Raw genomic sequence first — 26852 nt, 5'->3', positions numbered from 1 at the left:
CAAAAAGAAACATTTTGAGGGTATTTTATAGTCCATCAAAGTGAAAATTGTTCACATGTGACATCACACATCCTTGTCACATTGCCAATGGAAGGATCTCCATAGCATTAGTGATTGCAATATTCAAATGCTCATAACTTTCTAATTATTTTTCTGATTTTTCTCACACTTTCTTTGTTCTTATTCTTTGATTTTTCTGTTTTGACACAAGCCTAATTGTTCCAAAGGTTTCATTCCCCTTTAAGTATTGAAAAGGAAAATTTGCTAATGATGTCTAGTTCTACTAACTGGTCATCGTTGTGAGATGATTTTTGGACGTAAACTTGTTTTGCTATTGGAAATAATTTTCTAGCAATGCCCCACAAGATTAATGATTCAAGCCCTGTGTTGATGGTGACACGACATTTGCTCCCGCGACCATTGCTCCGGTTCAATTTTCTCTAAGATGAAGGGTTAGGGTTGCAATAGCTTCTTCTTCTTATGTTGGTTTGAATGGCGATTAGTCATATTTGACTATTGTTGCCATTGACTCTATCTATAAAATCTCACTTCTGCTAACATAATGATATTATTACCAATATGATGTATACATATATAAAATATTTTTTTTGTGCATCCTTCTAATATGAAAAAGATAATTATAGACACATAAGTTTGTCGTAACTCTTGTCAAAATGGCATATAAACAAACCTTCATCAAAAACAGGCAGCTATCTTCAGCTTGCCCTGCCCTTTCAAAGATGCAATCATACCGGTCAGCACGGTACATCTTGCCGATTTGTCGGACATAAATGCCAAGGTCACCCATGCATAGACGAGGGGGCGCTAGTGTACCTGTGCTTACAGGTAGCGATTTACATGTATGTTTGGTTTAGGGAAGGGTATCTTGTGAAACTCAGGGTTGAAATTATCGCCAGACCAATTGTCGCCAGAGCAAATGTCATGGAACCATGTCAATATTAGCCATGTTTGATATTCAAATATTTTCTCTTGACTCACCAGGGATGATTTCTTAAAGGAGAAGACTGACCAGTCAAATCTGATTCGTAAGCTCGGCAAGGAGAAGACGGCCTTGGAGGAGGCCATGAATAGCATATCAAAAGAGAGTCAAGAGGTAAGGACTATATATAGAGTCATACTAGTCAGAAGTTAGTCATTCAGCTAGACAGATGTGACAACATGTTCGTCAGGCAGTGATAGACATTAGGAATGTATGTGAGTCCAATATTTGTGACCTTGTCAAAACTTGAGAAATAGGTAGAATCAAGTTAGTTAGATAATAATGACCTTCAAGTTAGTCAGACATTAGTAATGACTCATGGTAAGTTAGTGAGACATATATGATTGTTGTTTCAAGTAGTTTAGACATCAGCAGAATTAAACAACTAGTAGTCATGATATTGAGAAATATTTATGATTAAGGAATTAGTATGATCAAATTACATTCATTTAGGGACGGGCCATCAAAGTAGCCTTCCATTAATACTGTGCTTTTTGTTCTACTAACGTTGAAGAAAACATGAAGAAATCATTTAAGATTTATCCATAGAGAGGACACAGTGTAGTATTAAAGTTGGTAATAGTTGAATGACCAAAATCTGGAGTAACATCCATATCTATTTGATAATTTTGGATTCTTGTAAACTTTAGTCTTTTAGTTATTACGAAATAGTGACAAATGATAATTTTGTTTAGGCTCAGAATCATGTTTCTTCTTCTTTTTAAAATCTAATTTATAGCTTATCAGCCTCTCACAAATTAAGACAGACGCGTGGATATAATTTCTTTTAAATATTGGCTGGAATTTTATGACTTTTATATAAGAACTAAGAGAGTTTATGCAGAAATCTCTAGATGTGCATGATTTAGATTTGTTTTGACATGCCTAATTGCTGACTTGCTTTATAGATTTTCTGTTTGAGATTATGTCCAATGTTTGATTTTAGTGTCATTTGATGCTTCATGTTTGCATGATATTTTCATGTGTTTGTTTCATTTTTACTCCTTTATCCTGTCTGTTACTGCATGCTTGATGAGTTTGATATACTGCTACATTAATCACATCATTTATTAACCATCCTATTCAAGAGCTCAGTCATGCAATTTATCATTCATTGGTCTGCATTCAAATGATGACATTTTGAACTAAACTGGGTTCCAAAAGAAACTTATCAAATTTCGCAAGTGCACTACACAAATTCCACTCAGTCAAAATGAGCAAAATTTTGACACAGGCTAGAGCCTTCAATAATCTTAACTATGCTCATGTCAATAATGGAGACATTTTTTAATCGCCAAGAGGCTGTAACCCCTCAAATCAATCGGTTCCGGAACCCAAAGTCACAACATGGAATAAGAAAGACCAATGAAAATGAGATGGGATTAAACGAAATGGTCATTCTTTGCTTGACTGCTATTGAGTCCATTCATGCATTGTGCTTCTTTGACCTCAATAGGTGTGTTTAAAATGTTTATTTCAACTTGCTTTAACTTCATAGTTATTGAGGCAATCAATTAAACATGCCTATGGTATACTGTGAACTTTTAATAAATTGGCAAGTTTGTTGAATCCCATCTCATTTTCATTCGTCTTTCTTTTGCAATTTTGTGACTTTGGATTACGTAACCAATTGATTTGAGGGGCTACAGCCTCTTTGTGATCAAACCAATCTCTTGATTATTGACACATGTATGCTTAGTAATGATTATTAAAGCTAGCTTGTATCAAAAAATTTGTTCATTTTGACTGAGTGTTTTGGAACCCAGTTTAGTAATACTAATCTACACTTCATGTTGAAGTTGATGCTGCGATATGCCAATTGGGTAGACTGGGCTCATCTTCCACTTAAAAAATTTCCAGCCACAGGCCTTCACATACATTTAATCTGTATTCACACAGTCCACCAGCAAAGAGTCTAAAGGCCTGGTCCCACTGGCCAACGGACACAAAACGTATTTATAACAGATACTGCGGACAAGTAAAATTTTGTGGTGGTTCCATCCGTTCCAGACATTGGACAAAATGGGTGGACAATAAATTCACAGTGGACGGATGCTCAATGGATATAGAGCGTATGAAACACGTATGCAAAGAGTACACGATGGATACAAAGCTTTTTCCAACAGAGGGAAAGATTCTTTTTAGTTTACATCCTCTCTGCATCTGTGAGTGCAGTGGGACCAAGCCTTAATTTTTAGATCATCTAACACAATTATACCTAAACCCAATTGGTCTATTCTTAATATGGTCTAATTAACATTTGGTCTAACTATCATTCATTCTTTAATATAGAGTACTTACTAGGTATGATCGTCATTTATTCTTAATACCCAGACAATCTAATTTCAAGTTTGTCACTTTGTCAAATGAAAATGTGGTTCATATATTTTCAGCTTTAAGAAATCACTCGCTAATTTGTTTTTCATTATGGGTCAATGAGGTCATTAATAGTACATTGTCATAGTGTTCTACACTTATTTGCAGTAAATTCTCACTTTGTACTCATAGGTAGAATCCATCTAAACTCTATGTTCACATTATTCTGTCATTTGGAAGAGAGATTGTGGTCAAAAGGGAATGCTCATGAATGGAATCATATATGCGTCAGGGGAAAAAATACACGGGGGCTCGGGCGATTTTGCCCCCGAAATGCCCTAAAGAGCCCTGGAAAACTAAAATGGAGCCCCTGAAATCCATATTGGGTCCAATGTAAACTTTAACACAAATTAGGATATTTGGGCTAGTGAGGTCAAAAATAGCCCCGGAAAATAAATTATTAATTTTTCCCTGATATGCGTTTATATGGGCTTGAGGCTCTAACTCATCCATTCTCATTCATCAAGTAATAACTCTTTCTTCATCATCACATACTTTATGTTGTTTTCAAATAGGCTTTGGTTTAGTGGTCATTTTACTCCACAGTACAGGTCAAAATCAAAAGATTCATCCACATTTTTTTTTCCTTTTTTACTGCTCGAATAAATTTGTTTTTATCAGTACAAAGTGCATTATCATATTAATGAAATAACTTTTCTTTTTTTTTTAGGAGGGGAGGTTACACTCTACTTGAAAATACTAGAATTTGATTTTCAAGTGTAAACATGTTATACATCATATATGTTGCAAAAAATATCTTTAAACAGTATAAAAGTCATGTATATTCAAGTATTTCTTGTGCAGATACTTGTATATATACATTGATTGGGGAAACAAGGAGTCATACATTATTTCAAACCTAGTATCAAGGTAATTGCATATTTGTACTGAAATGGCTTAAATGTACTGGCAGTTATTCGTCTTGCATATTAAAAATGAAAAAGAGTTGTGGCTCTCTTTGATATCTTTTATTTTACATTCTTTTCTTACAATTTTTGTGTTTCTAAGGATGCTTTCGCTCGTGACTGTAAATAACATGGCCTATGACATTGTTGTTTCCATGACGTTTCAAAATCTTCAATGGAACTGTCTATGTCTTGTATTCCTTTACTTGTGAAATTAATTTTCACTTATTAATTTTTTCCCTTTTTCTATATTTTTTGGTTGTATGAGTAATTTTATAAGCTTTTTTTAATCGCTTAGATCTGTTCAAGTTTAAATAGTTCTTATCATTACTATCATTCATTCTATTTTGCCATCCTTATAATACTATCAATTCAAATAATTCTCTTTTTCATACTTTCCAATTAATTCAAATATCTATGTCAGTTCTTTCAATTTTGGCTTACATTTTCTTTATATTTAATCATTTTGTGAGTCAAAATACTCATCAATCCATGCATCGCTTTGGGTTTATTTACTTTTCAAACTCTAACTTGTTTTCTAATTCATCACAAAGGAGAAAACAAAAAGCATTTCCAAATGATTTTCAATGCTTTTCCAAGACCTCTGCCCAGGTTGTTTTACTGCAAGAGAAATTAGACCACCAAGACGATGCCTACAACTTGCTCAAACACAACAGTGAAATTCTTAGAAATCAGGTAGAATATAGTGTTATTGTGTATGTACAGTTACATTATTGGTCAAATTAACAATTTATATAGGCAAAAAATATTCATGTTTAATAACTTTACCATGTTAAAAAACCTTAAAATCAGACAAAATATACGTGCACCTGTAGTTTTTTTTTAGTATTAGAATTTAGTACTAGCAAGGCATTAGGACACTTTCCGAAATGTGTTTATTAGAGAGCAAGATAAATTTGAAAAATAAAAAAATGTTTGAAACAGAAATCATTAATAGAAATCCTACAAAAATTCATTTTGCCCAATAGATCATGGGCTTGGCAGCCGCTGAGCAGTACCAGATCGATGTTAATCTACATGTATCCCTTATGTATCGTAGAATGCCAAACGGAAGCAGCAACTCCCATCTGTTAACGTACAGTGAATAGAATAAAGAATAAATGGACAATTACATGCTTCTCTTCTGATGAAATTTTGAAAAGAATGTGCAATAGAGGGTCATTTTACAGCCTAAAACTTCAGTCTTATAATAATGATTGTATTCCCTCCCAAGCCATTGAATTGATACTATTACAATAACGTTTTTTCTGAAGCACCATTGAACATTTTTCATTAATCATCTCAATAATTTATTTTCTTAATTGAGCCTTACCCCTTCTCGATATAGTTGACAAAAGTATTGAAGTCTTATATTACATGTATGTTTTTATATTATTCGCATTTTGAAAAGTACTCCCATTCGGTTACAAAGGATAAACCAATTGACTTTCTTATAAACAAACTTCCTCTCAAATACTAATGACATGTACTTGTTTTCAGTAGATGCATGTATTTAGGAGTAGTTTTAATTGAAATTGATTGCTGTTAAGATTTTCGAGAGCATGAAATCTGACTCTAACTCCTCTATTATTTTAATCTATTGAAAAGTGAAATAAAATGAACATGTATCACTACAAAGGTTAATGATCAGAATGTAAGTATAAAAATAGATAAAGTGGACAGGAAATGGCTGTCATATCACTGTATCCAGTGGTATAGTATACAAATAGCGAATGTAGGCATGAGTGCGATGGTGCGAGATTTTGCATGAGGTGAAAGAAAGATGCTCTATTCAAAGAGGCATTTAGCCGAGTTGAATAGATTGTTTCTTTCTTTCACTGAATGCGAAATTTGGCTTGCACCATCGCACGAATAAGAATATTTGCTATTTTCGTTGTACAATGCCTCAGAGTTCAGCGAAAACATGAAAAAAATCAAGTTTTTCCCTGCAGTAATCTATGAAAAGGGAGCAAAAATATCGAACGCAAAAAGAAAAACCCACAAGCACACATGACTTTGGGCCGCATTGCGCATGAAGCCAGCAAGCTAACCGTGTATTTTTACTGAGCGCGATGATTTGAATCGTAATATGACGTCACCTCCTAAAGCCGTTCAACGGTACATTTTGGATAGTACGTCGTGTGTGCAAAGGTACGGATGTTTGACATTCAGCCTCCCATTTGCTCACGTACAACAAGCTACATTTGTATTAAGTAGGCGTTAAATTGTAATTGTGCTGTAGTTGCTTCTTCATTTTTCAAGATGACAAATTCAGATTTGGTCGGGGGCACAGTAACATAAAGCATAGCGATTAATCACTTGGTTGATATCAAAGACTGATTCCGTTATTTACTGTGTATGATCAATAATACAAATCAGTCACACAATCAATTACTAAGATTTATAATAATAATAATAGGTTATTTATATTGCGCACATATCCACCTTGTTAGGTGCTCAAGGCGCTCCTATATTACCCGGCTGAGCTAGGCGTTCATAGCGCACACAGCTTTTTAAGGAATTTCTTCCTACCGGTACCCATTTACCTCACCTGGGTTGAGTGCAGCACACTGTGGATCAGTTTCTTGCTGAAGGAAATTACGCCATGGCGGGGATTCGAACCCACGACCCTCTGTTTCAAAGTCCGAAGACTAATCCACTGGGCCACAACGCTCCATTTATGTTAATGGGATCTTGACAGATTATCAAATCATGATTAGAAAAGGACTTCCAACATAATTTGAGATACCAGGGCCCCATCTTACAAAGAGTTACGATTGATCCAATCAATCGTAACTCTGGAAATCCATCAGAGTCATAATTTTTTCTACAGGAAATTTGCAAAATGTCCTTTGTAAACAAAGGATATCACACAAGATTGTCAAGAAATCGATGAATTTATAGATAAACATCCATATATAGATTTTTTTTTAAATAAACATGCATTTTATATGTTGACTTTGCTGGCTTTCCATAGTTGCGATTGTTTGGATCAGTTGCAATTGTTTGGATCAGTTGCAACTCTTTGTGAGACGGGGCCCGGGATTTGTTTCTCAAGTGACTGGTGAACCATCAAACTTCTGCCTTCTGCACTATTCCAATTTATATAGGAATTGCCATTCCTCCATACATGTAGCATACATGTATCGCACATGAAATATACATGTACAACAGAACATTTGATCTGTACTAGCTTGTACAGTATGTACCTGTATGGTTGATACAGTAGATTCATGTACATGGAATTTTGGAAATTTTTAGATGCACAAGTGAGTGTTTCATGAAGAGATTTGTCATTGATTTGACACAGACTAATTCACTCATACCCAATCAGATACAAGGATTTTCAGGAGCATTTAAAGGTCAAGTCCACCTCAGAAAAATGTTGATTTGAATCAATAGAGAAAAATCAGGCAAACACAATGCTGAAGATTTCATCAAAATCAGATGTAAAATATTAAAGAAAGTTATGACATTTCAAAGTTTCGCTTATTTTCAACAAAATCGTTATATGAACGAGCCAGTTACATCCAAATGAGAGAGTCGATGATGTCACTCACTCACTATTTCTGTTGTTTTTTATTGTTTGAAATATACAATATTTCAATTTTTACGAATTTGACGATTAGGACCTCCTTGCCTGGAGCACAAAATGTTAAAATAATGGAATTCCACGTGTTCAGGGAGGAATGAAACTTCATTTCACATGACAATGATGAGAAAATCAAAATATTTCATATTTCATATAATAAAATACACAAGAAATAGTGAGTTAGTGATGTCATCAACTCTCTCATTTGGATGTAACTGGCTCGTTCATAAACTATTTTGTTGAAAATAAGCGAAACTTTAAAATGCCATAACTTTCTTATTTTACATCCAATTTTGATGAAATTTTCAGTGTTATGCTTGTTGAATTCTTCTCTTTTTATTCAAATCAAGTTTTTGTTGGGGTGGACTTGTCCTTTAACAATAAATTGTCTGTGAAAATACTGACAAATCTCTTCATCAAACGCTCTCCTGGACCCCACAACACAAAGGTTTGCGATTAATCGCTATTAAATGATTTGTCCTATCAAGGTCACCATTGCATGCGCATTTTGCTCAGTAGACTGACAAGAAACCAAATAGTGATTGATTAATTAGAATTAGTGATCGATCGCTAACCCTCGTGTGACGGGGCCCTGGTCTACAGTGGCATGTGAGAATGACAACTTGTCAGGGCTACATGTAACACAGAGCTACCAAGTCTCACGCATTATGCGTGAGACTCAAGCATTTTGGACTCTTGTTCATCCCCTCAAATCTCTGTCTCACGCAACTATCACAGCCTATCCCCATATACATTGTACACAATGTCTGTGATCTCACTCAGATTCACAGAAAATCTCACGCATAGCTGGTCTTTGAACTTGGCATCTCAGGTAACAACTTTCTAGAAACCTTGCCAAGATTGCCATACCTACAACTACCCATTCGTGTACACTGTGTTATCTGTAGATGTTATGCCAAATGCTTATTTACATGTATAGGCCTATAGATAATATTGAAAAATTGTTGTATCCATTTTGCTCTTAATCTGTTACCCCTTAATGTTAATCTCTTGATATTCTGACCATTACCTTCCAGGCCAAGAAAGACATTGCTGATAAAGAATCTGAGCTGGGTCATCTGAGAGAGAAAGTGGTGACCTTAGAACAAAGATTGCAGGACAATGACCTGTCGCAAGATGACCATATCAAAGCCATCCAGTCAGAGGTAAAAAAAAAATTATTAAATTGATCATATCTTTTCATGAAATTATTTCTGGCCTTCCACTTAAAAATCTTGCTTTGTTCTGTTCTGTTTATGTTAACTCCCGTAGGAACTCGGCAGAATAGCATTTTGCTGGTAAACGCCTAGCTGGTATATAACCAATTACCTATAGGGAATATGTAACATCTAGGTTAATCAGTCATAGTGGCTGACTGACCTTAAGGCCACCGCACACCTTACATTCACATTGTCTGAAAATGCGATCTGTTCCAAAATCGGATTGTGAAACCATGGTAGCTAGAAAATGGCAAAGTTTCATTATTATAAGTATGTTTTTGTCTCACCTGCGAAGCAGAGTGAGACTATAGGCGCCGCTTTTCCGACGGCGGCGGCGTCAACATCAAATCTTAACCTGAGGTTAAGTTTTTGAAATGACATCATAACTTAGAAAGTATATGGACCTAGTTCATGAAACTTGGCCATAAGGTTAATCAAGTATTACTGAACATCCTATTAAAGTTTCATGTCACATGACCAAGGTCAAAGGTCATTTAGGGTCAATGAACTTAGACCATGTTGGAGGAATCAACATTGAAATCTTAACCTGAGGTTAAGTTTTTGAAATGTCATCATAACTTAGAAAATTTATGGACCTAGTTCATGAAACTTGGACATAAGGTTAATCAAGTATCACTGAACATCCTGCATGAGTTTCACGTCACATGACCAAGGTCAAAGGTCATTTAGGGTCAATGAACTTTGGCCGAATTGGGGATATCTGTTGAATTCCCATCATAACTTTGAAAGTTTATGGATCTGATTCATGAAACTTGGACATAATAGTAATCAAGCATCACTGAATATTTTGTACAAGTTTCAGGTCTCATGATTAAGGTCAAAGGTCATTTAGGGTCAATGAACTTTGGCCAAATCGGGGTATCTGTTGAATTACCATCATAACTTTGAAAGTTTATTAGTCTAGTTCATTAAACTTGGACATATGAGTAATCAAATATCACTGAACATCCTGTGCGCGTTTCAGGTCACATGACCAAGGTCAAAGGTCAATGAACTTTGGCCGAAGTGGGTGTATCAGTTGAATTACCATCAAAACTTTGAAAGTTTATGGATCTGATTCATGAAACTTGTACATAAGAGTAATCAAGTATCACTGAACATCCTGTGCGAGTTTCAGGTCACATGATCAAGGTCAAAGGTCATGTAAGGTCAATGAACTTTGGCCATGTTGGGGTTTTTTGTTGAATAACCATCATATCTCTGTAAGTTTATTGGTCTAGTTCATAAAAAGTGGACATAAGAGTAACCATGTATCACTGAACATCTTGTGCGAGTTAGAGTAGTATTCAAAGTCAGCACTGCTGCTATATTGAACCGCGTGATGCAGGTGAGACGGCCAGAGGCATTCCACTTGTTTATGAAATGGGCCACTAAATGTAATTGTATTGTATCTTTTTACTCATGTGAATTGCCCTTTGCTTTGCTCTGGCTTAATAGGCAATCTATTTTCATGAAATGATGATAATAATAACATCTTTACCCAGGGTGGCCACTTAAGTAGGAATATTTTCCCCCCAGCATGTCCTATTTATTCATGATGATATTACTACCCCATCTTTAGCTGGGCACTCAAGGGCTGGAGGAATTTCTTCCTTCCAAGTACACCTTTTCTACACCTGATATGGAAGTGGCAAATGTAAATAAACACCTTAATGGGATACAAGTGCTGTGATGGGATTTGAAACCCTCAAGGAGAAAATCTGTGACTCTGTTCCTTTTTTTACATTTCTCAGAGAGACAACCTTGAACAAAAATTGGAAGAAACCAGGAAAGAACTTGCAGCTGACAGAACCGAATCCAGCGAAAAAATTAGCAGTCTGGAAAACCAGGTAGGTTAAATTACACATGTACTTAGCATTATAGGCTGTTAATTTGCATTGCATCTTCAAGATAAGTTAAAGCATACTTTTTGACTGTGATATAAATTAGCAAATTCACACAATTTTTTTTCAAAATAAGGTCAACTTTGTTCTAAGCCAAAGAGTCATTAAATCAGCCAGACCCATAAATTTTCTTGTTTTTATAGCCAAAATTCACTATTGACAGGTCCAATTCCAATGGAATGAATAATAATGTTATCAATGTGTACCTGAAAACAAATATTCCTGATATTAGCCATCAAGTGAAGGATTTGAACCCATTCAGCGTAGAGCAGAATGGCAACTTTAACCTGGCACCTTTTACCATTCGACCATGAGCAGCTGACAGTAAAACCAAATTTATCTAAAAGGCTTTAAAACTTTGCTCTATAGATATTCTATCCCCCTGCATCGCTCTGTATTTTTCCGATAGTCCAAGGTAGGATTTTTGCAGGGTCTCGAAATCCAATGACCTAGGATCAAAACAAAGTCAATGGGTGATTTCAAGTTCAGTGTTGACCCTTTGGTGTTAGGTCAATTTTTACACAATTATAACACCTAACATAAAATGAAGATGGTCCCGAAAAGTCACTTACTAGTTGTTGAAATGTCACTAATGTGATGTGGATCAGTTTTGCAAACTCCGAATAAGTTTTGGAGCGAGGGGAAGCCATCCAAATTTCAACACCAAGGCCAACACCGGACTTGAAATCGCCCAATGTGCAAGTGTCGTCATACATGTGTCGTCAGACTCTTTCATCCTGCATGCTGAAAGAACTTCTGTGTGTCATCAGCTGATGGCTTTTCTTGGTTGAGATTGGCTGGCAGGCTCTGGATTCGACTGTTACGCTGGTAACTATGAGACAATGACAACATGCTCCATGCTTCCTGAATCAACGCTAAGGTTCCTTGGAGAGAGAGAGACAGTGCTGAACATTGCAACTACATGTACTGGCATATGCTTGCCATTTGAACCCCAATCCCTGATTGAGAGGTATTAAATGCTATGGTATATTGCCAACTCGTCCACTCATTACATGGTCTACCTTCATTTAGTCTAATGCCATATTGTCCATCAACATTTCGTTTATCAGCCATTTGGTCCCACATGTACATGTATTACCATTTGGTCCAGTCATCCCTTTGTCTAATCACCAGTTTATCTATGACCATTTTGTCTCTTAACCAGTTGATCTGATTTTCATTCATTTTTCCAGTTAACACTTAGTCCAGTTACATTGTAGACCAAATGGTATGTTGACTAAATGGTTATTGGACCAACTGGTTATTAGACATCATGGTGAGTGGACGAAATGGCTGTTAGACCATGTGGATAGTGGACCAACAGATGGTAGGTAAAATGATAAAAGGCGAGTTGGTGATTGGAAGGATCGGTATTAGACCAATTGAAAATAAACCAATGCTATTCCTCCTGTAGACTCACAGCTTATGATTTTTTGTTTGGTTCTGCAGATTGAACATCTCAACACAAAGATTTCTGAAGACACGGAGGAGCATCGTAGTAGCTTGAGCAGAGCGGATTCAGCCCAGACTCAACTCAGAAATGAAATCTCTGACTTGAAGAGCAGGTTGGATGCTGCACAGAAGGAGACAAGCACACTGCAGCGGGAATCGATGGTGAAGGAGGCCCAGCTAAAAGCACAGGTAAGTTTCTACATTTGCCACCCTTCGCCCAGGGAGGACTCGACAAAGGGCAAGAATATCACAAGGGAGAATGAAGTCTTGATTGCATGAAATAAAGATGAAATATCCAGATTTTCTTATGGCAACCAACCTGTGAAGGGAAACAAATCTCAAGAAGCTGGTAGTTCTGATCAGCATTATTTTTTCTTGGATCTGGTATAGCAGGATAATTGACATCTTGGAATAATGGAAATGAACCTGAAATAAGTGTGATTATTGTGTAAGCGCTAGTAAAAACTATTTGTGAATGTCAACCAGGGGAGCATTTCTTCAATATTTTTGTCCGACATGTCAGATCTGTCAACTTTCCTTGATTTTGATTGGCTGACTAGCACTTTCACTATGGGAACTGTCGGGTAGAATGGAACTTTTCGACTATGGGAACTGTCGGATAAAATGGGACTTGTCAGATGAAAAGTCCGACAAAATCCTTTCATGAAATGCCCCCCTGCATGCGGTATCTAACGGGTAAACTTATTGATGACTATGCAGTAGTGTTTTATATATATATACATGTACTGCACACAACAAGAAATTTAGTCAATGATATATAGCATTTATGAGGCGCCGATCTATCTAGTTGCCTATTCAGTCGCGCACTATATATTACCCCGGCTGTAGCTCCAGCTGCTAAAGGCGCTTGGGGCATTCAAGGAATTGATCCTGCCAGGTACCCATTCACCTCGCCTGGGTCAAGTGCAGCACGTTGTGGATAAATTTCTTGCTGAAGGAAAACACGCCATGGCTAAGATTCGAACCCACGACCCTCTGTTTGAAAGGCGAGAGTCGGAACCACTAGACCACGACGCTCCCATGTCATTAATTCGTCAGTAATTATTTGTGAAACCTTCCCCCCCTTTTTATTCTTGTAGAAAGAAGTAAATGAAGCAGAGTTAACAATGGCCAATCAGCAGCTGACTGAGGTTAAGAGGCAGTTCATGGAATCCAAGAAACAACTCCAGGACAAGGTGGCATCCTTGGAGGCTAAGGTCATCGCCGTGGAAACAGCTCGAGATTTCGACAAAAGTGCCTCAGAACATAAGCTAGTGAGTTTTTGCGTAAGATGCAAGAGAATACTTAACCCTAGCACAGCTCGCCATTTTACAATCCATTGCCTCTGTCGGTTCTATCATATTTTGTTTCGCTCTTGTGTTCTAGTCATTCATGTGATTTTATTCTGATGAGGGAATGTCGAAAAAGCTTCAGTATATCCATTTTAATACTACAGTACTTTATGAAATAAATTACTATACAGTTTTGTAGATTATGTACCAGACAACTTGCATGCCAATTTTCAGCATGGTCGATGCCCAAGATCTCAGAGAGCTTGCGACAATGATATAAAAAAAAATTGCCCCCCCCCCGGGCATATGATCTCTCAAAATATCCAGCCTTTTATCATTAAATTAAACCATGAAAGTTCTCTGTAATTCATCTGGTATCAGATTTTGTGTGTGTGTTTTATTCACTTATTTTTATTTTCCAATACAGGCAAGATTAGATTCCATAAATGAGGAATTTCTTGAAAAGGAGATTGAACATGAAAAGCAGGTTTCGTGTCTAGAGGAAGAACTGGATAGATTAAAAGTAAGTTTCCATCATAAGAAAAGAAAAATAGATATTCATGAAAATTGTGACCAGCTATCATCAAACCAATAATAAATCGCCCAAAATGAATTACGAGATTTTCATTGAACTTGAAAACGTACATCCAAAGCTTTAAAGTCCACAGCTTGTCCTAACTTGCCAAACTTGATCAACAATATACTTGACTGAAAGCAGATAAAATTTAACAAAGGCTTATAAAAATGTGGAGAAAATATGGTTTGAAAATCAGGGTTCATTCAAGCAAGAGATGTGCACACTCAGCAGAGCTGCCAAGTAGTACTGATTTTCAGTATTTAGTACTGAAAAATTAGAAGAATACTGATAGTTTCATGTAAAATACTGATTTCTTAAGTTTCAGCTTTACATGTGGTCCTATGGTATTCTTTGAAAATACTGATTTCCTCACCGAAATACTGATTTTCAGCTTAAAAATACTGAAATGTTCTTTTTCTGGTTGGCAGCTCTTGACACTGTACAATCTCAATGAAACTTCCAAGCAGCCTGCAAAAGATGATGTCAAAGAAACTCTTATACCTTGTCTTTTATTCAACTTTACACTTTCAAATTTTGACAGTATAAAGATTAGGAATTACTCCTTCAGATAAGTTAGTTTCATTTTTGCTGTTCAAAGACAAAACTACCATTTCAGCTATTTACAGAAAACCTTCCCTGGCGACTTATTGTTGGTATTTGGATGGCAGGTCACTAATCATTAGATCCCCAATGGTCATCAATCTGTAGTTTGATGTTGTTTGAAAAATTGTATTCTCAGAAGTTCATTTGTTTAATACTGTACTGTGTATTAGCTGCAAGTATGAACAAATTGCTATTCGCCTTAATTAATTTATATGTGTGCCCCCCCCCCATCAGCCTTGAGAACTTCTTGAACGCTATTATTAAACCACTATGGTGTGAGTTTTGTACCTCTAATAACAAAAGTCTAACCCACATTTGAACTCGTCTTTGAATGGGAATTCTGGTCTTTACCTTTTTTACTTTTACCCCTTTTTTCCTTTAGACAAACCTCTTCTCGTGTGTTTCATTGGTTTTTTTTTGGGGGGGGGTCAGCTATATGCATGAAAAATAAATGGAAATGCTAGAAGGCAAGTCACACTGCAGTGGATGTTTCTTCTCTATATAAAAACCAAGGAATGATGTTTTATTGCCATATTTTCAAGTGTTATGTTTTCTGGTACTTGTACTGTATATTAGAGAATTCATTGTTTACTAGACTAATGTGCAATATGGAAATGGATTGAAGTGAAGCTTATATATTTTTTTTTTCATTTTTTTTCTTAACACAGAAATCCTTATCTTCATCTGAGGCTAAGCTGCACCAACTACAGGCCGATTTGGAGAGTGCTAACACAAGGGCTGAGGAATCACAAACAAATGTGAGTTCTTTTTTTGTAAATTCTTCTTTTATTACAACAAATAAAAGTTAAATACAAAATTTACAAAGGATTATTAAAAGCTTGCAAATCACGCAAACACAAGGTGGTCACACACAAAAAAGGAAACTTACAGTAACAGTATCATAATAACCTTGATTTACATCCTGGTTATCCATTGTAATGCCTGGGTGGAGAGTGGCAAATGTGGATTGCCACCTTGCCAAATGATCCCAGGCTGCAGTAGGGTTCAAACACACATCCCTTTCAAGTCATATCTTAACTTATATAAAAGGGTAACTATTTTTTTTTTCTTTATATTGTCCAAATTTGAAATTGTAAACTTAATCAAAAGACAAGATACAGAATTTTTATCAAAAATTAATTTTCCAGACAGCTTGGAAGTTTCATGTCCATGGCGCAGTGTGCACATCTTATGCTCGAGTGAACCCCAAACTTCAGACTTCATCCTTTGGATGTGCTTATCAAGCTCAATTAAAATCTTAAATTCATGTTAGGCGACTTATTGTTTGTGTTTTTATCAAATTTCCTTTGTTTAATATCCAGACCCAAGAAACAGAGAGTTTGATATCGAGACAGAAGGAACAGCTTTCAATACTTCATGCGTCCGTCAAAGAAAAAGAACAGCACATCAAGAAGCATGAATCAGGTATGTCCATTTTGTGTTTATTTAAAAAAAAGATTGAAATGAAATAATGATTCCATAAATTGGTATGCAGATCTTCTAATCTATCATGTATGTACATGTATAAGGTCAATGTGTTCTTGATCATAAAATGCATTTGAAAGGAGAACCCCTGGAGCGATTTCTTAACCAAAGTCAAGAACATGGTCCAGGTGTTCTAATTTTTGTGAATATTTCATTTTCAACCATCCTTACATTACTTCTCATTTCCCTTTAATGGTAATTGTCTTTTGATGGATGGATAACGCAGTATGTTAAGGCATGGCCCGAATTAACACACCTGGTTTTAATTCAGTGTTTTGAGACCATGATTTATGCAGAATTTTGGCATTAATTACACTTAATTCAGCTCATAATCAAGAAATATATGTAGTCCAATTATGAATGCATGCTTTTAACACAATGTGCTCTATTCAGGATTGTAACTATTGAAGGTTTCAGCATTAATGAGGTCCTCTTTTTATGTTAATTAGATATAAATGAGTGGGTTATTAATACGGAAACATAAGTCACAATTGTAATAATGCGCACTGTGATAAAATTATGCATCATCTGCCAGCTTCAATAAAGCATAATTAGTGAATTGAATGTTTGGTTCACATACTGATTCTTAACCACGGATTGTAAACCCATCTTTGAAAGTTTCGGGGCGATGCAATAGAGCAAGCATAGTCCCTACATGTACGTATGTGAGCCTTTCAGCAAATTAAAGGATATTCATAAAAAACATAAATATGATGTGTGTTGTTTCCTCTTCTTTTCTTTCAAAACAGAGCATCAATCATTACAGCAGACTAATGAAAGTCTGAAGCAAAGACTAGAGGAGCTGGAGAAATCCCATAAACTCTCTCACGAGGAGGCACAAAAACTTGTCTTTGAGAAAACGGAAACCATTAGTGTCTTACAGCAATCACTCAGTGAGAAAGGAGAGGAATTGGCTCTTATAACACAGAAGGTACATACTACAACTACTACATGGACTACCAATAATGATATGCAACTTTTATATAGCACTTAATACAATGTTTATAAGTACTGCATCTGCATATTACCCGGCTTTAGCACGGCTACCCTTATTGGACGCTTGAGCATTTAAGGAAATTTCTTCCTACCAGGTACCCATTTACTACACCTGGGTAGAGAGTGGCAAATGTAAACAAACAGGGTCTAAAATAATTTTTAAATTTTAGAGACCATTTTCCCCACTTTAGGGTGATTGATAAGTTTTGGGGGCTATTTTTTGTTTCATTTAACCCTAAAAGGCCTGGGGGCGGATTCCGCCCCCCTCTACATTTTTCACATTTTCGACCGCGCCGCTCGCTGACTTTTTACTTTCAAATCTCAAGCAACTTTTGAGACCAAATTTGCGATGCCCGGGTGCACGATTACAAACTTACGTAACATTATGTAAGTGCATGTCAGACCCAAAACTACTCAAAAATGTGAATTCATGTACAAATCCAATCCAAAGCAGTTAGACTTCTAACCATCAAATTAGATGTTCTTCGATGACATGTACAAAACATCTGATAAAGCAATTGTACTTTTTGAAAATCTTCTGATAATGATAATAAAAGTATTTTATTGTTTCAAGATTGATTCACAGCATTAGCTGAATGGTATAAATATTTAACATTTAAAAAAAAACATAAACATAAATACAGCAGATATCATGAATGTCTAACACAATTGTCAATCAAAGCAGTATCAGAATGTTAAAATGTGACTGAATATAGATAAAGCAGATGCATGGAAATGATAATGTACAAGCAATTTCTTTTTTTTTCAATTCTTTAGACTGTTGAAAACTTATCATCACTTTTTAGTATAAGGTTGCTTTGTTTTGAGGTTTACCTTGCAATTAAAGCAGTGAAATGAAAATGAAAGTCTAATTCTGAATCTAATTTTCATTATTATTTTGTATCCTCCGTCATACCATAGCTTCAAGAGCTTGAGGCCAAACTAACGAGGGTTGAAGCCGAAGCTCAGGCGAGGATAGAGGAGACAGAGATGAACGGTCATATAGAGCTGCAGGTAATATCTGCGTTACCCAGAATCCTTTTAATTAAGCGTTCAATTTAATGTATGTCTTGCATTCGTAGCAGAAGAAGAATGGTCATTAAAGGGCAGAATCAACATTAAAACAAAAAATTACAATTGATACCTTTTCATTGTAGTGCTTCTAACTGCTAAAGGCTTAATTTTTTTAATTTATGTTTATTATATTATATAGATTTCAAAAGGAAATTTAGCAATTGGAAGGGGGAGAGGCTTCAAACAAGTGTCCTATCAAGTTTGAAGGGGTACTTCAGAGTGAAATGCTTTGTGCAGATGGTGTCTAATCAGACCATCAAAACACTGAAAATTTCATCAAAATCGAACAAGGAATAAAAGTTTTGAACTTATGTATTATTTCGTTGAAACAGTTCTACGCATATCTCTATGAATATGTAATGAGCAAGCTTCATGTAACATATGAAATCAGGAAATGGGGAATATAACTGTTTTCACCACACTTGCTAAATTTAAAAATTCAATAACTTTTGTTATGTCAGAGTCTGATGAAATTGTCAGTGTTTTGATTGGGACATTTTACTCTTTTTATTTAAATGTATATGGTCATTTTCAAACGTGAGTGACACGACAATCGGAGAGGTTTAAGGGCTCATATCTTCAAACTTAAAGGTTATGAATCAATCATGACTACTATATTATATACAATGTAGGACTGGCATGGGCCACTACGAGTTTGATTTGAATTCAACAATTCGTTTAGTAGATATGATTAAAAAACGGTGCGTGAGTGACACGACAAATTTTGGACATGGGTTTCTGACCACTAACACATATGGTTGGATTCGTGCCCAAGTAGTTGTCATGGAGTACTGTGAGTACCAGTAAATGGACATAAATAGTGTACCTATCTAACACATATAGTAAAAATCAATCAAACCTTCTCTATGGAAAATGGTACCCTCCTATATACCGTGAGTGACACGACATCCAAAACGTGAGTGACACGACAAGTGCAAAACTACAACATTTATCTCAACATTGAAAGTAGTTTTTGCATGATGTAGAAGAGTAAAATACCATTAACCAAAAACAAGCTTAATTACATAATAACTGCTTTCTTTTAAGTTCATAATATGTCATCCTGATGTTTTATTCTTGGTTTATGGTCATATTTGCCCATCAACTCACATTCCCTATACCATACCACATTGTCACACTAGGGCTTCTACCACTCTCCTCTTTAGAGGAGGAGGGGGCACTTGAAGGAGGTGTTATGAGGTCTTGGCATTGACATCAACTCAAACATTCTTTTTGTGGCCTGATATCATTCAAAACTTTAACTCTTTCTCCCTATCTGTATATGAAAGTTTACAGGTTTATACAATTCAGCATCCACAACGGATGGAATAATTTTTCCTTGTAAGAAAGATATTCTCAATAGCCACTCACATCATCTGGCATGGTCTGGTAGCCAATGATGTCATGTACATGTATGACTCCCTTTTCTTGAAGTATTGGATTACAACATTATCCTCCTTTAATATTTTAGGCATTGTCCAAATAGGACATGGCAGTTTATGTCTTTTTTGGTCCCAAACCACAATCATGTTGCTGCACACTTCAGATGGACTATCAGCAAATCGCCTTGAGAAAATTGGAAATTCAACTCAACAAGCATAGGTTTTCTCCTGAACACTGCTTGTGTGTGGACCCTCCCAAGGCAGTACATGTAGGCACTGTACCAAAATTCAGAGCTATGCTTTTTGCTGGAATTTGTAAGCGCCTTTTCATTGCTAATTATTTGATCATATACCATACCACGGGAATCCAGGGAAAGCCACAAGGTGAAAGACGCAGTCAGTACCTGATTCTTGCAGTCTGCTACTATTACATAACAACTACAAGTCATTAGCCTTTCCTTTTCTAAGCCCTTGGATGTCACACTAAAATCCAATTCAGCATCCCAACCAGGCTCCCTTTACACCTCAATAGCTTTTTCCCCTCGAGGTCCAGCTCTGTTCTTATCAGGGTACCCCCCCAAAAAAAAATTGATTTACTGGTACATGGCAACCCATCCAAAGTTGCTCAAATCAAAATGCGGTCTCGGTTGGGACTTGTTGGGACCTACATGAACATGCATCATTTTGTTGTAATGAATATGTGTAAATGCAAATCTGCTCTGAACACACATCGGCCCACTTACGGTAGTTTGCTGTTCAGACCCTACATGTAGTTAATCACTAGCGGTATGAATGGTGGCCGAACAAATAATGATTTTGAACTTGACATGTAGCTGCTTCAAGCAATATCCAAAATGTTCTATCAAATCTCAGTACATTCTCACCTGAAATGTTTGTTTCTTGCAAATTTGTTTATTTCATGTCCTGGAATACAAGCTTTATGGCAAATGAAAAGGTTGATTTAATCAATCAGAAGGAAAAGAAAAATATTTTCTTTTCCGAATTTGAAAAAATGTTTGGTGTTCATGGTGATCTCTTATATCTTACCACTAAAATTTCTGCAAATTTAAAAAAAGGATCCATGACTTTTCTAGCTGAGTATAACAAAGAAATAACATTACTCAAAACAAAGGTGAACTTTCTGCTTATTTCTGTAAATGGAGACAGAGAATGTTCGAGTAATACCTATGACTTGAACCATCACCATCACCAACCCTTTATGCATTGTAAATATGTCCATTGCTTGAGTATAGTGGTTTTTCTCTTGATACATTCATAATTTTGTGTTGATTATGTTGTTATATTCTTAATCACAGTACATTCACCAAAATATGAATTAGGATCCGAGTCTTCACACCAATGGAAAATTGTCAGGATTTTTTAAACCAAGGCAACCACGGAGAGGAGAGAAAATAGATGAACTCAATGTCAAATTCAATATTTCCATAAATAAAAAGGAGTAAAATTAGGAAGATGGAGGAAATTATTAGCCTAAAATAGGCCTAAATGATGTCAGGAACAACATTTTGACTGTATCCCTGGTAAAACTCTTCAAAAATTACTGGATGTCCTTTTTTATACACAATATAATACCGTGAGTGACACGACACAACTTTGACAGTTAATTATAGCTTTACCTTAACACATTGGACCAAGTTACTTTATATACAATAAGGTACAGATAAACTGTATTTGCTCCAGTACTGGGATAAATTAATTTTCAGAATACACAGCTCTAGAAAACTTTTTGTATTTAAAACGTGACACGACAACCACTTTTGAAAACTTCGAAACCCAATTTTTTTCAGAAAAACACTTCACAGAATTTTTTTTTGCTTTTTAGGAGTTAGATACAATACACAGCTTGTATCTTGCCAACAAATGTGCTTCTAATACAAATTTTATATTGTGATAGGCAATATGTGAATTTTAATGCAAAAATCAACATTTTGTAACATTTAATTTCCCTTGCATAAAATTCACTGTATCTCAAGACATAATTAATAATTTTATGTAAATGAAATGGAAAAATATACTTTAAGATGTCTAGTTTCAAAAAACATTGAAGCCTAATGATTTCTAGCAAGTTTTAATTTTCACCCCCATGTCCACTTTTGTTTGAAAATGACCATTTACTTTCAGCCCTGAGTACCCCCTTTAAGTAATATTATGAATAAATATGTTTGGATAGAAATTATTATTTGTTTTTTTTTCTGCATTAGAACCAAGAGAGGTTAAAACAGACGGTGGAGAGTTTGGAGCAGCAGCTGGTCGATAAGAATAAAACAGTCAAGATGCAACAACAGAGATTGTCAGACCTCAAGAAAACATTACAGAGAGAACTGGTAGGTTTTGGTAGTAACACTCTGAAAAATGGTGTGACAATTGATATCGCAAGAAATAAAGAAGTGATTATGTTCCCTCTGCAGACACGGTCTGGCGTCCTTTGGCAAGGCGTTAATCCACATTTTGCCACTCTCGACCCAGGTGCTAAATGGGTACCCGGTCATTGTAGCTTGTCCAGTACTGTGTGCGCCTCACCGGCGACTGACTGGAATATTCCTCAGGGAGGGGAGGATGTGCACACATTGTGTGCGGTAATGGCTGATTGAATCCGATGACCGGGGTAATAATATATCTGTAAAGCGCTTAGACACGTCGTTCAATTGTATTAAGCGCTATATAAAAGCAGATTATTATTATTACTAGTAATTATCGCAGTAAATAAGTGATTAGCTTGAAAATCTTGATTGATTCCTGTCTGACCTATTGGTTTGCAATTATTATTACAGCATTAGCTGCTGCAAGAGAAGAACATATATTTAGATCCAGAATGAAGTTAAATATTCCCTTTAAGGGCATTGATGAAGGTGGTTTTAACTAGGATATACTGTTTATGTTTCGATATTGGTGGTAGTTATGGTAATGATTGTGATAATGATAACAACATCAGTGATGATAATTGGGAGTAGGATGTTGATGTTCTTAAATGAAATATGATGAAAGAGAGGATAGTATGGCCGTGGGGATGACGATTGTGATGAGGATGAAAAAAATTTGAGGAGGAAGAAAAGGAACAAGGAGGATTAGAATGAGGAGGTGAAGGAAAAAGAAGAACGAGGAAGGGATTGAGAAGAAGAGTAGAGGAGGAAGAAGAAGGGGAAGAAGAATTAGGAGGAGGAAGAAGAAGTTGTTGATGATGAAGAAAAAGGGGAGGAGGAGAAGGAGGAAGAAGAAGATGTTGATGATGAAGAAGAAGGGGAGGAGAAGAAGAATTAGAAGGAGGGGATGGAAAAGAAGGAGAAGAAGTGAGCAGAAGAGTAGAAGAAGAAAGAACAAAGGAAGAAAAAAAGGGGAAAAAGAAGGAGGAGGACAGTGAACTTGATGATGTTGATGCATATGCTTAATTGTTTTAAGTTCTTAAATGTTCTTTCTCACCTTCCATTCTCTTCTTCCCTTGAGCAGAAAGTGCAAACCATCGCGGGCTACGAGTCGCCCGAGGAAGCTCTCCGTGGCAACGACACCCAAGTCGACAAGAACAAGCTCTCCATCCCCGAGAACAACTTCCATGGCAGCAATAGCAACCTGACACAATCAACAGTATTACCTGATCAAGATGGTGGTCTTTCAAGGTCCGACTTCAGAGAAATCAACTTCCAATACCTCAGACATGTTGTCTTTACATTTATGAGCTCCACGGATTATGAGGTGACTGCACTTTTAAGGGGTTTGTTGACTTTGGGTGTGTTCAATGTTAAATGGCAACATAAAAGTATTAGAGACCAAACTTTGATATTCTTTTTCATTCAATTGCATGTAAAACTGAATAAAAATGTGAGTATTACATAAAAAAAGAAAGCTTTGATGTTCTTCATGTACATTCAGTCTCATGTAAGCCTGAAGAAAAAATAGCCTTATTAGAGGCAAAACAAATTGCTTTGATGTTATTCTGAATTCAATCACATATCTGGTTATTCTTTGTGTGTTTTTTTTTTTGTATTTGTCTATTCTTGCTTTCTAGTAGAAATGTGTAGAGATTCTTCCAGAGGGAGAGCAACAAACTTCTTCTTTCCTTGCAACAAGTTCAAAAAAAAGTTTGATTTAAGCAATTCTTAAATGCCCAAAGCTATGTTCATTTGAACATTGTCAATTATTTCCTCCTGAATGCATTGTGTAATTGCAGGCAAAGCAATTGTTGAAAGCCGTTTCTACCGTCCTGGAGCTGACGCCAAAGGAAGAAAGCATGATAAGAAAAACATTGGATTGGAAGGTAAGTGGTGGGAATATACTCTGAAGGAACAAAGGAAATACATGGGACAAGGGACAATGATGCCCCCTCCCCCGGAAAAATATTAATAAATCAATAATAATTGGAAATAGACAGAAAAAAATAGTGAAGAAATAGGTAAACATATAAAGAAATAAAGAAGGAAAGAATAAATCTTAATATGAAAAAAAAGGTATCTGTCATATACATCTCAGATTGGTTCAATACTGAATGCGATAAAAATAAGAGAAATGGCCCAATATTTAAAAAAAAAAAATTATATCTGTCGTATACATCTCAGGTTCAACACTAAATGCAATGAAAATAAAGAGAAATTACCCAATATTGACCTTGCATCGTACAAATTGAACATTTGAAAAGATTCAATCAAGTAAAAATTGATCCCAAATTTCCTAAGTTTTTGTCTCACCTGCGAAGCAGAGTGAGACTATAGGCGCCGCTTTTCCGACGGCGACGGTGGCGGCGGCGTCAACATCAAATCTTAACCTGAGGTTAAGTTTTTGAAATGACGTCATAACTTAGAAAGTTTATGGACCTAGTTAATAAAACTTGGCCATAAGGTTAATCAAGTATTACTGAACATCCTATTAGAGTTTCATGTCACATGACCAAGGTCAAAGGTCATTTAGGGTCAATGAACTTAGACCATGTTGGAGGAATCAACATCGAAATCTTAACCTGAGGTTAAGTTTTTGAAATGTCATCATAACTTAGAAAATATATGGATCTAGTTCATGAAACTTGGACATAAGGTTAATCAAGTATCACTGAACATCCTGCATGAGTTTCACGTCACATGACCAAGGTCAAAGGTCATTTAGGGTCAATGAACTTTGGCCGAATTGGGGATATCTGTTGAATTCCCATCATAACTTTGAAAGTTTATGGATCTGATTCATGAAACTTGGACATAATAGTAATCAAGCATCACTGAACATTTTGTGCAAGTTTCAGGTCTAATGATTAAGGTCAAAGGTCATTTAGGGTCAATGAACTTTGGCCGAATCGGGGGTGTCTGTTGAATTACCATCATAACTTTGAAAGTTTATTGGTCTAGTTCATTAAACTTGGACATTAGAGTAATCAAGTATCACTGAACATCCTGTGCGCGTTTCAGGTCACATGACCAAGGTCAAAGGTCAATGAACTTTCTCCAAATTGGATGTATCTGTTGAATTACCATCATAACTTTGAAAATTTATGGATCTGATTCATGAAACTTGTACATAAGAGTAATCAAGTATCACTGAACATCCTGTGCGAGTTTCAGGTCACATGATCAAGGTCAAAGGTCATGTAAGGTCAGTGAACTTTGGCCATGTTGGGTTTTTTTGTTGAATAACCATCATATCTCTGTAAGTTTATTGGTCTAGTTCATAAAAAAAGGACATAAGAGTAACCATGTATCACTGAACATCTTGTGCGAGTTAGAGTGGTATTCAAAGTCAGCACTGCTGCTATATTGAACCGCGTGATGCAGGTGAGACGGCCAGAGGCATTCCACTTGTTTCAACACTTTATGTGTTCCTGTACAGAGACAGTGAGGGTAGTTCAAAAATTTACCTTATACCCACCCCCACCCCTTCCACCTTGTCACTAAGGTTTACCTACATGTTTGTCGTACACTACGGCTCGCATGAAAACTTCTCCAGGAAATAGACACTGTGCTTTTAATATGTACAGGAAAGCAGATAGAGCCCATATCAACTCAAATGTAATGTCCAAAGTACAGGTCTATGGTGCAGTGACACCCTGACACAACATAATGCTCTCCTGACATTTGCTCCTGTCTTAATATCTCAGAGGGCATAAGGTTAGACTCATGGGGTGTTGCAAGAAACTTGCGATCAACTGCAAGTCAATTTTTGGTCCCTGAATCAACTATATGTCTTGCCGTTAATTGCAAATTTGTGATTTATTTGTGATTTTTATTTGTAATTATATTGATTTGTTTATGTATTGATTGTTTTTTATTGTTCTTATAATATTGTATGCTGTATATTTTTTTAATAGATGTGAATAAAGTGAATTGAATTGATCGATTGCTAATTTGCTCCTTGAAACAAGAAGTTTAATCTGATTTGCTACAGCTAATGTTGATCTATCAGTTGTAAAATTGAAACAGAATATTTGCAATTGATCGCAAATATTTTCTTGCAACACCCCCTAAGGATTGTGATAAGAGTTTTGGGATTCAGAATAATATAAAGATAAGGATTAGCGTTTATTTGGAGGTTTGGGGGTTTTCGGTTTGGCTGAACTCGCAGATTTTCCATCAGAGCAAATGTCATGGAAATATTGGTGCTCCATCAATGCCAGAAACCTTTTATAAATGACCACACTGTGATATTATTAATACTTCATTGATTTTTTTTTTCTTATTTTCACAACAGACATCATGGTTTGGGCAGAAACCGGCGATGAAGAAACTAGTCCAGGTCGCCACACCAGGGTCGGGGATGCGATGATGACGACGGCAGGTCCATTTCGGGGCCACACTGCGGCCTACTTCCAATTCTTGCCTTAGCGTATTCACCAAGGTGCAGTTCGATGTAGTCTAGATGATGTAGATCTGGTCCTTACGACAGAAGTGTGTTACAGAGATCAGGGGAGAGATTCATGAAAGGACTTGTGGGGCGTTTTATCAGACAAGCCACATTTTATCCGATGGTTACCATGGCAACATTGCATCTCAGCCACTCAAAA

At 36.2% G+C, this 26852-nt stretch overlaps 1 protein-coding gene across 3 annotated transcripts in view; it reads left to right on the top strand.

Moving 5' to 3' along the window:
- LOC121428814 (golgin subfamily A member 1-like) overlaps positions 1 to 26852 on the top strand; it is a 37363-nt gene extending 10511 nt beyond the window's left edge. For 2 of the 3 annotated variants that reach the window (XM_041625655.1, XM_041625657.1), the window contains exons 7-21: positions 1003 to 1114; positions 4882 to 4977; positions 8911 to 9039; positions 10848 to 10943; positions 12447 to 12638; positions 13550 to 13723; positions 14169 to 14264; positions 15590 to 15679; positions 16244 to 16346; positions 17156 to 17337; positions 18324 to 18416; positions 22081 to 22203; positions 23324 to 23566; positions 24042 to 24128; positions 26540 to 26852. In XM_041625655.1, the coding sequence (XP_041481589.1) occupies positions 1003 to 1114; positions 4882 to 4977; positions 8911 to 9039; positions 10848 to 10943; positions 12447 to 12638; positions 13550 to 13723; positions 14169 to 14264; positions 15590 to 15679; positions 16244 to 16346; positions 17156 to 17337; positions 18324 to 18416; positions 22081 to 22203; positions 23324 to 23566; positions 24042 to 24128; positions 26540 to 26614 (1891 nt within the window). In that variant the 3' untranslated portion in view covers positions 26615 to 26852. The remainder of the gene's footprint in view (positions 1 to 1002; positions 1115 to 4881; positions 4978 to 8910; positions 9040 to 10847; positions 10944 to 12446; positions 12639 to 13549; positions 13724 to 14168; positions 14265 to 15589; positions 15680 to 16243; positions 16347 to 17155; positions 17338 to 18323; positions 18417 to 22080; positions 22204 to 23323; positions 23567 to 24041; positions 24129 to 26539) is intronic. The other variant, XM_041625658.1, reaches the window with a different exon arrangement.

Source organism: Lytechinus variegatus, chromosome 15, assembly GCF_018143015.1.
Source record: "Lytechinus variegatus isolate NC3 chromosome 15, Lvar_3.0, whole genome shotgun sequence".
In the NCBI taxonomy this organism is placed as follows: Eukaryota; Metazoa; Echinodermata; class Echinoidea; order Temnopleuroida; family Toxopneustidae; genus Lytechinus; species Lytechinus variegatus.
This window is presented reverse-complemented; position numbering and strand designations above follow the sequence as displayed.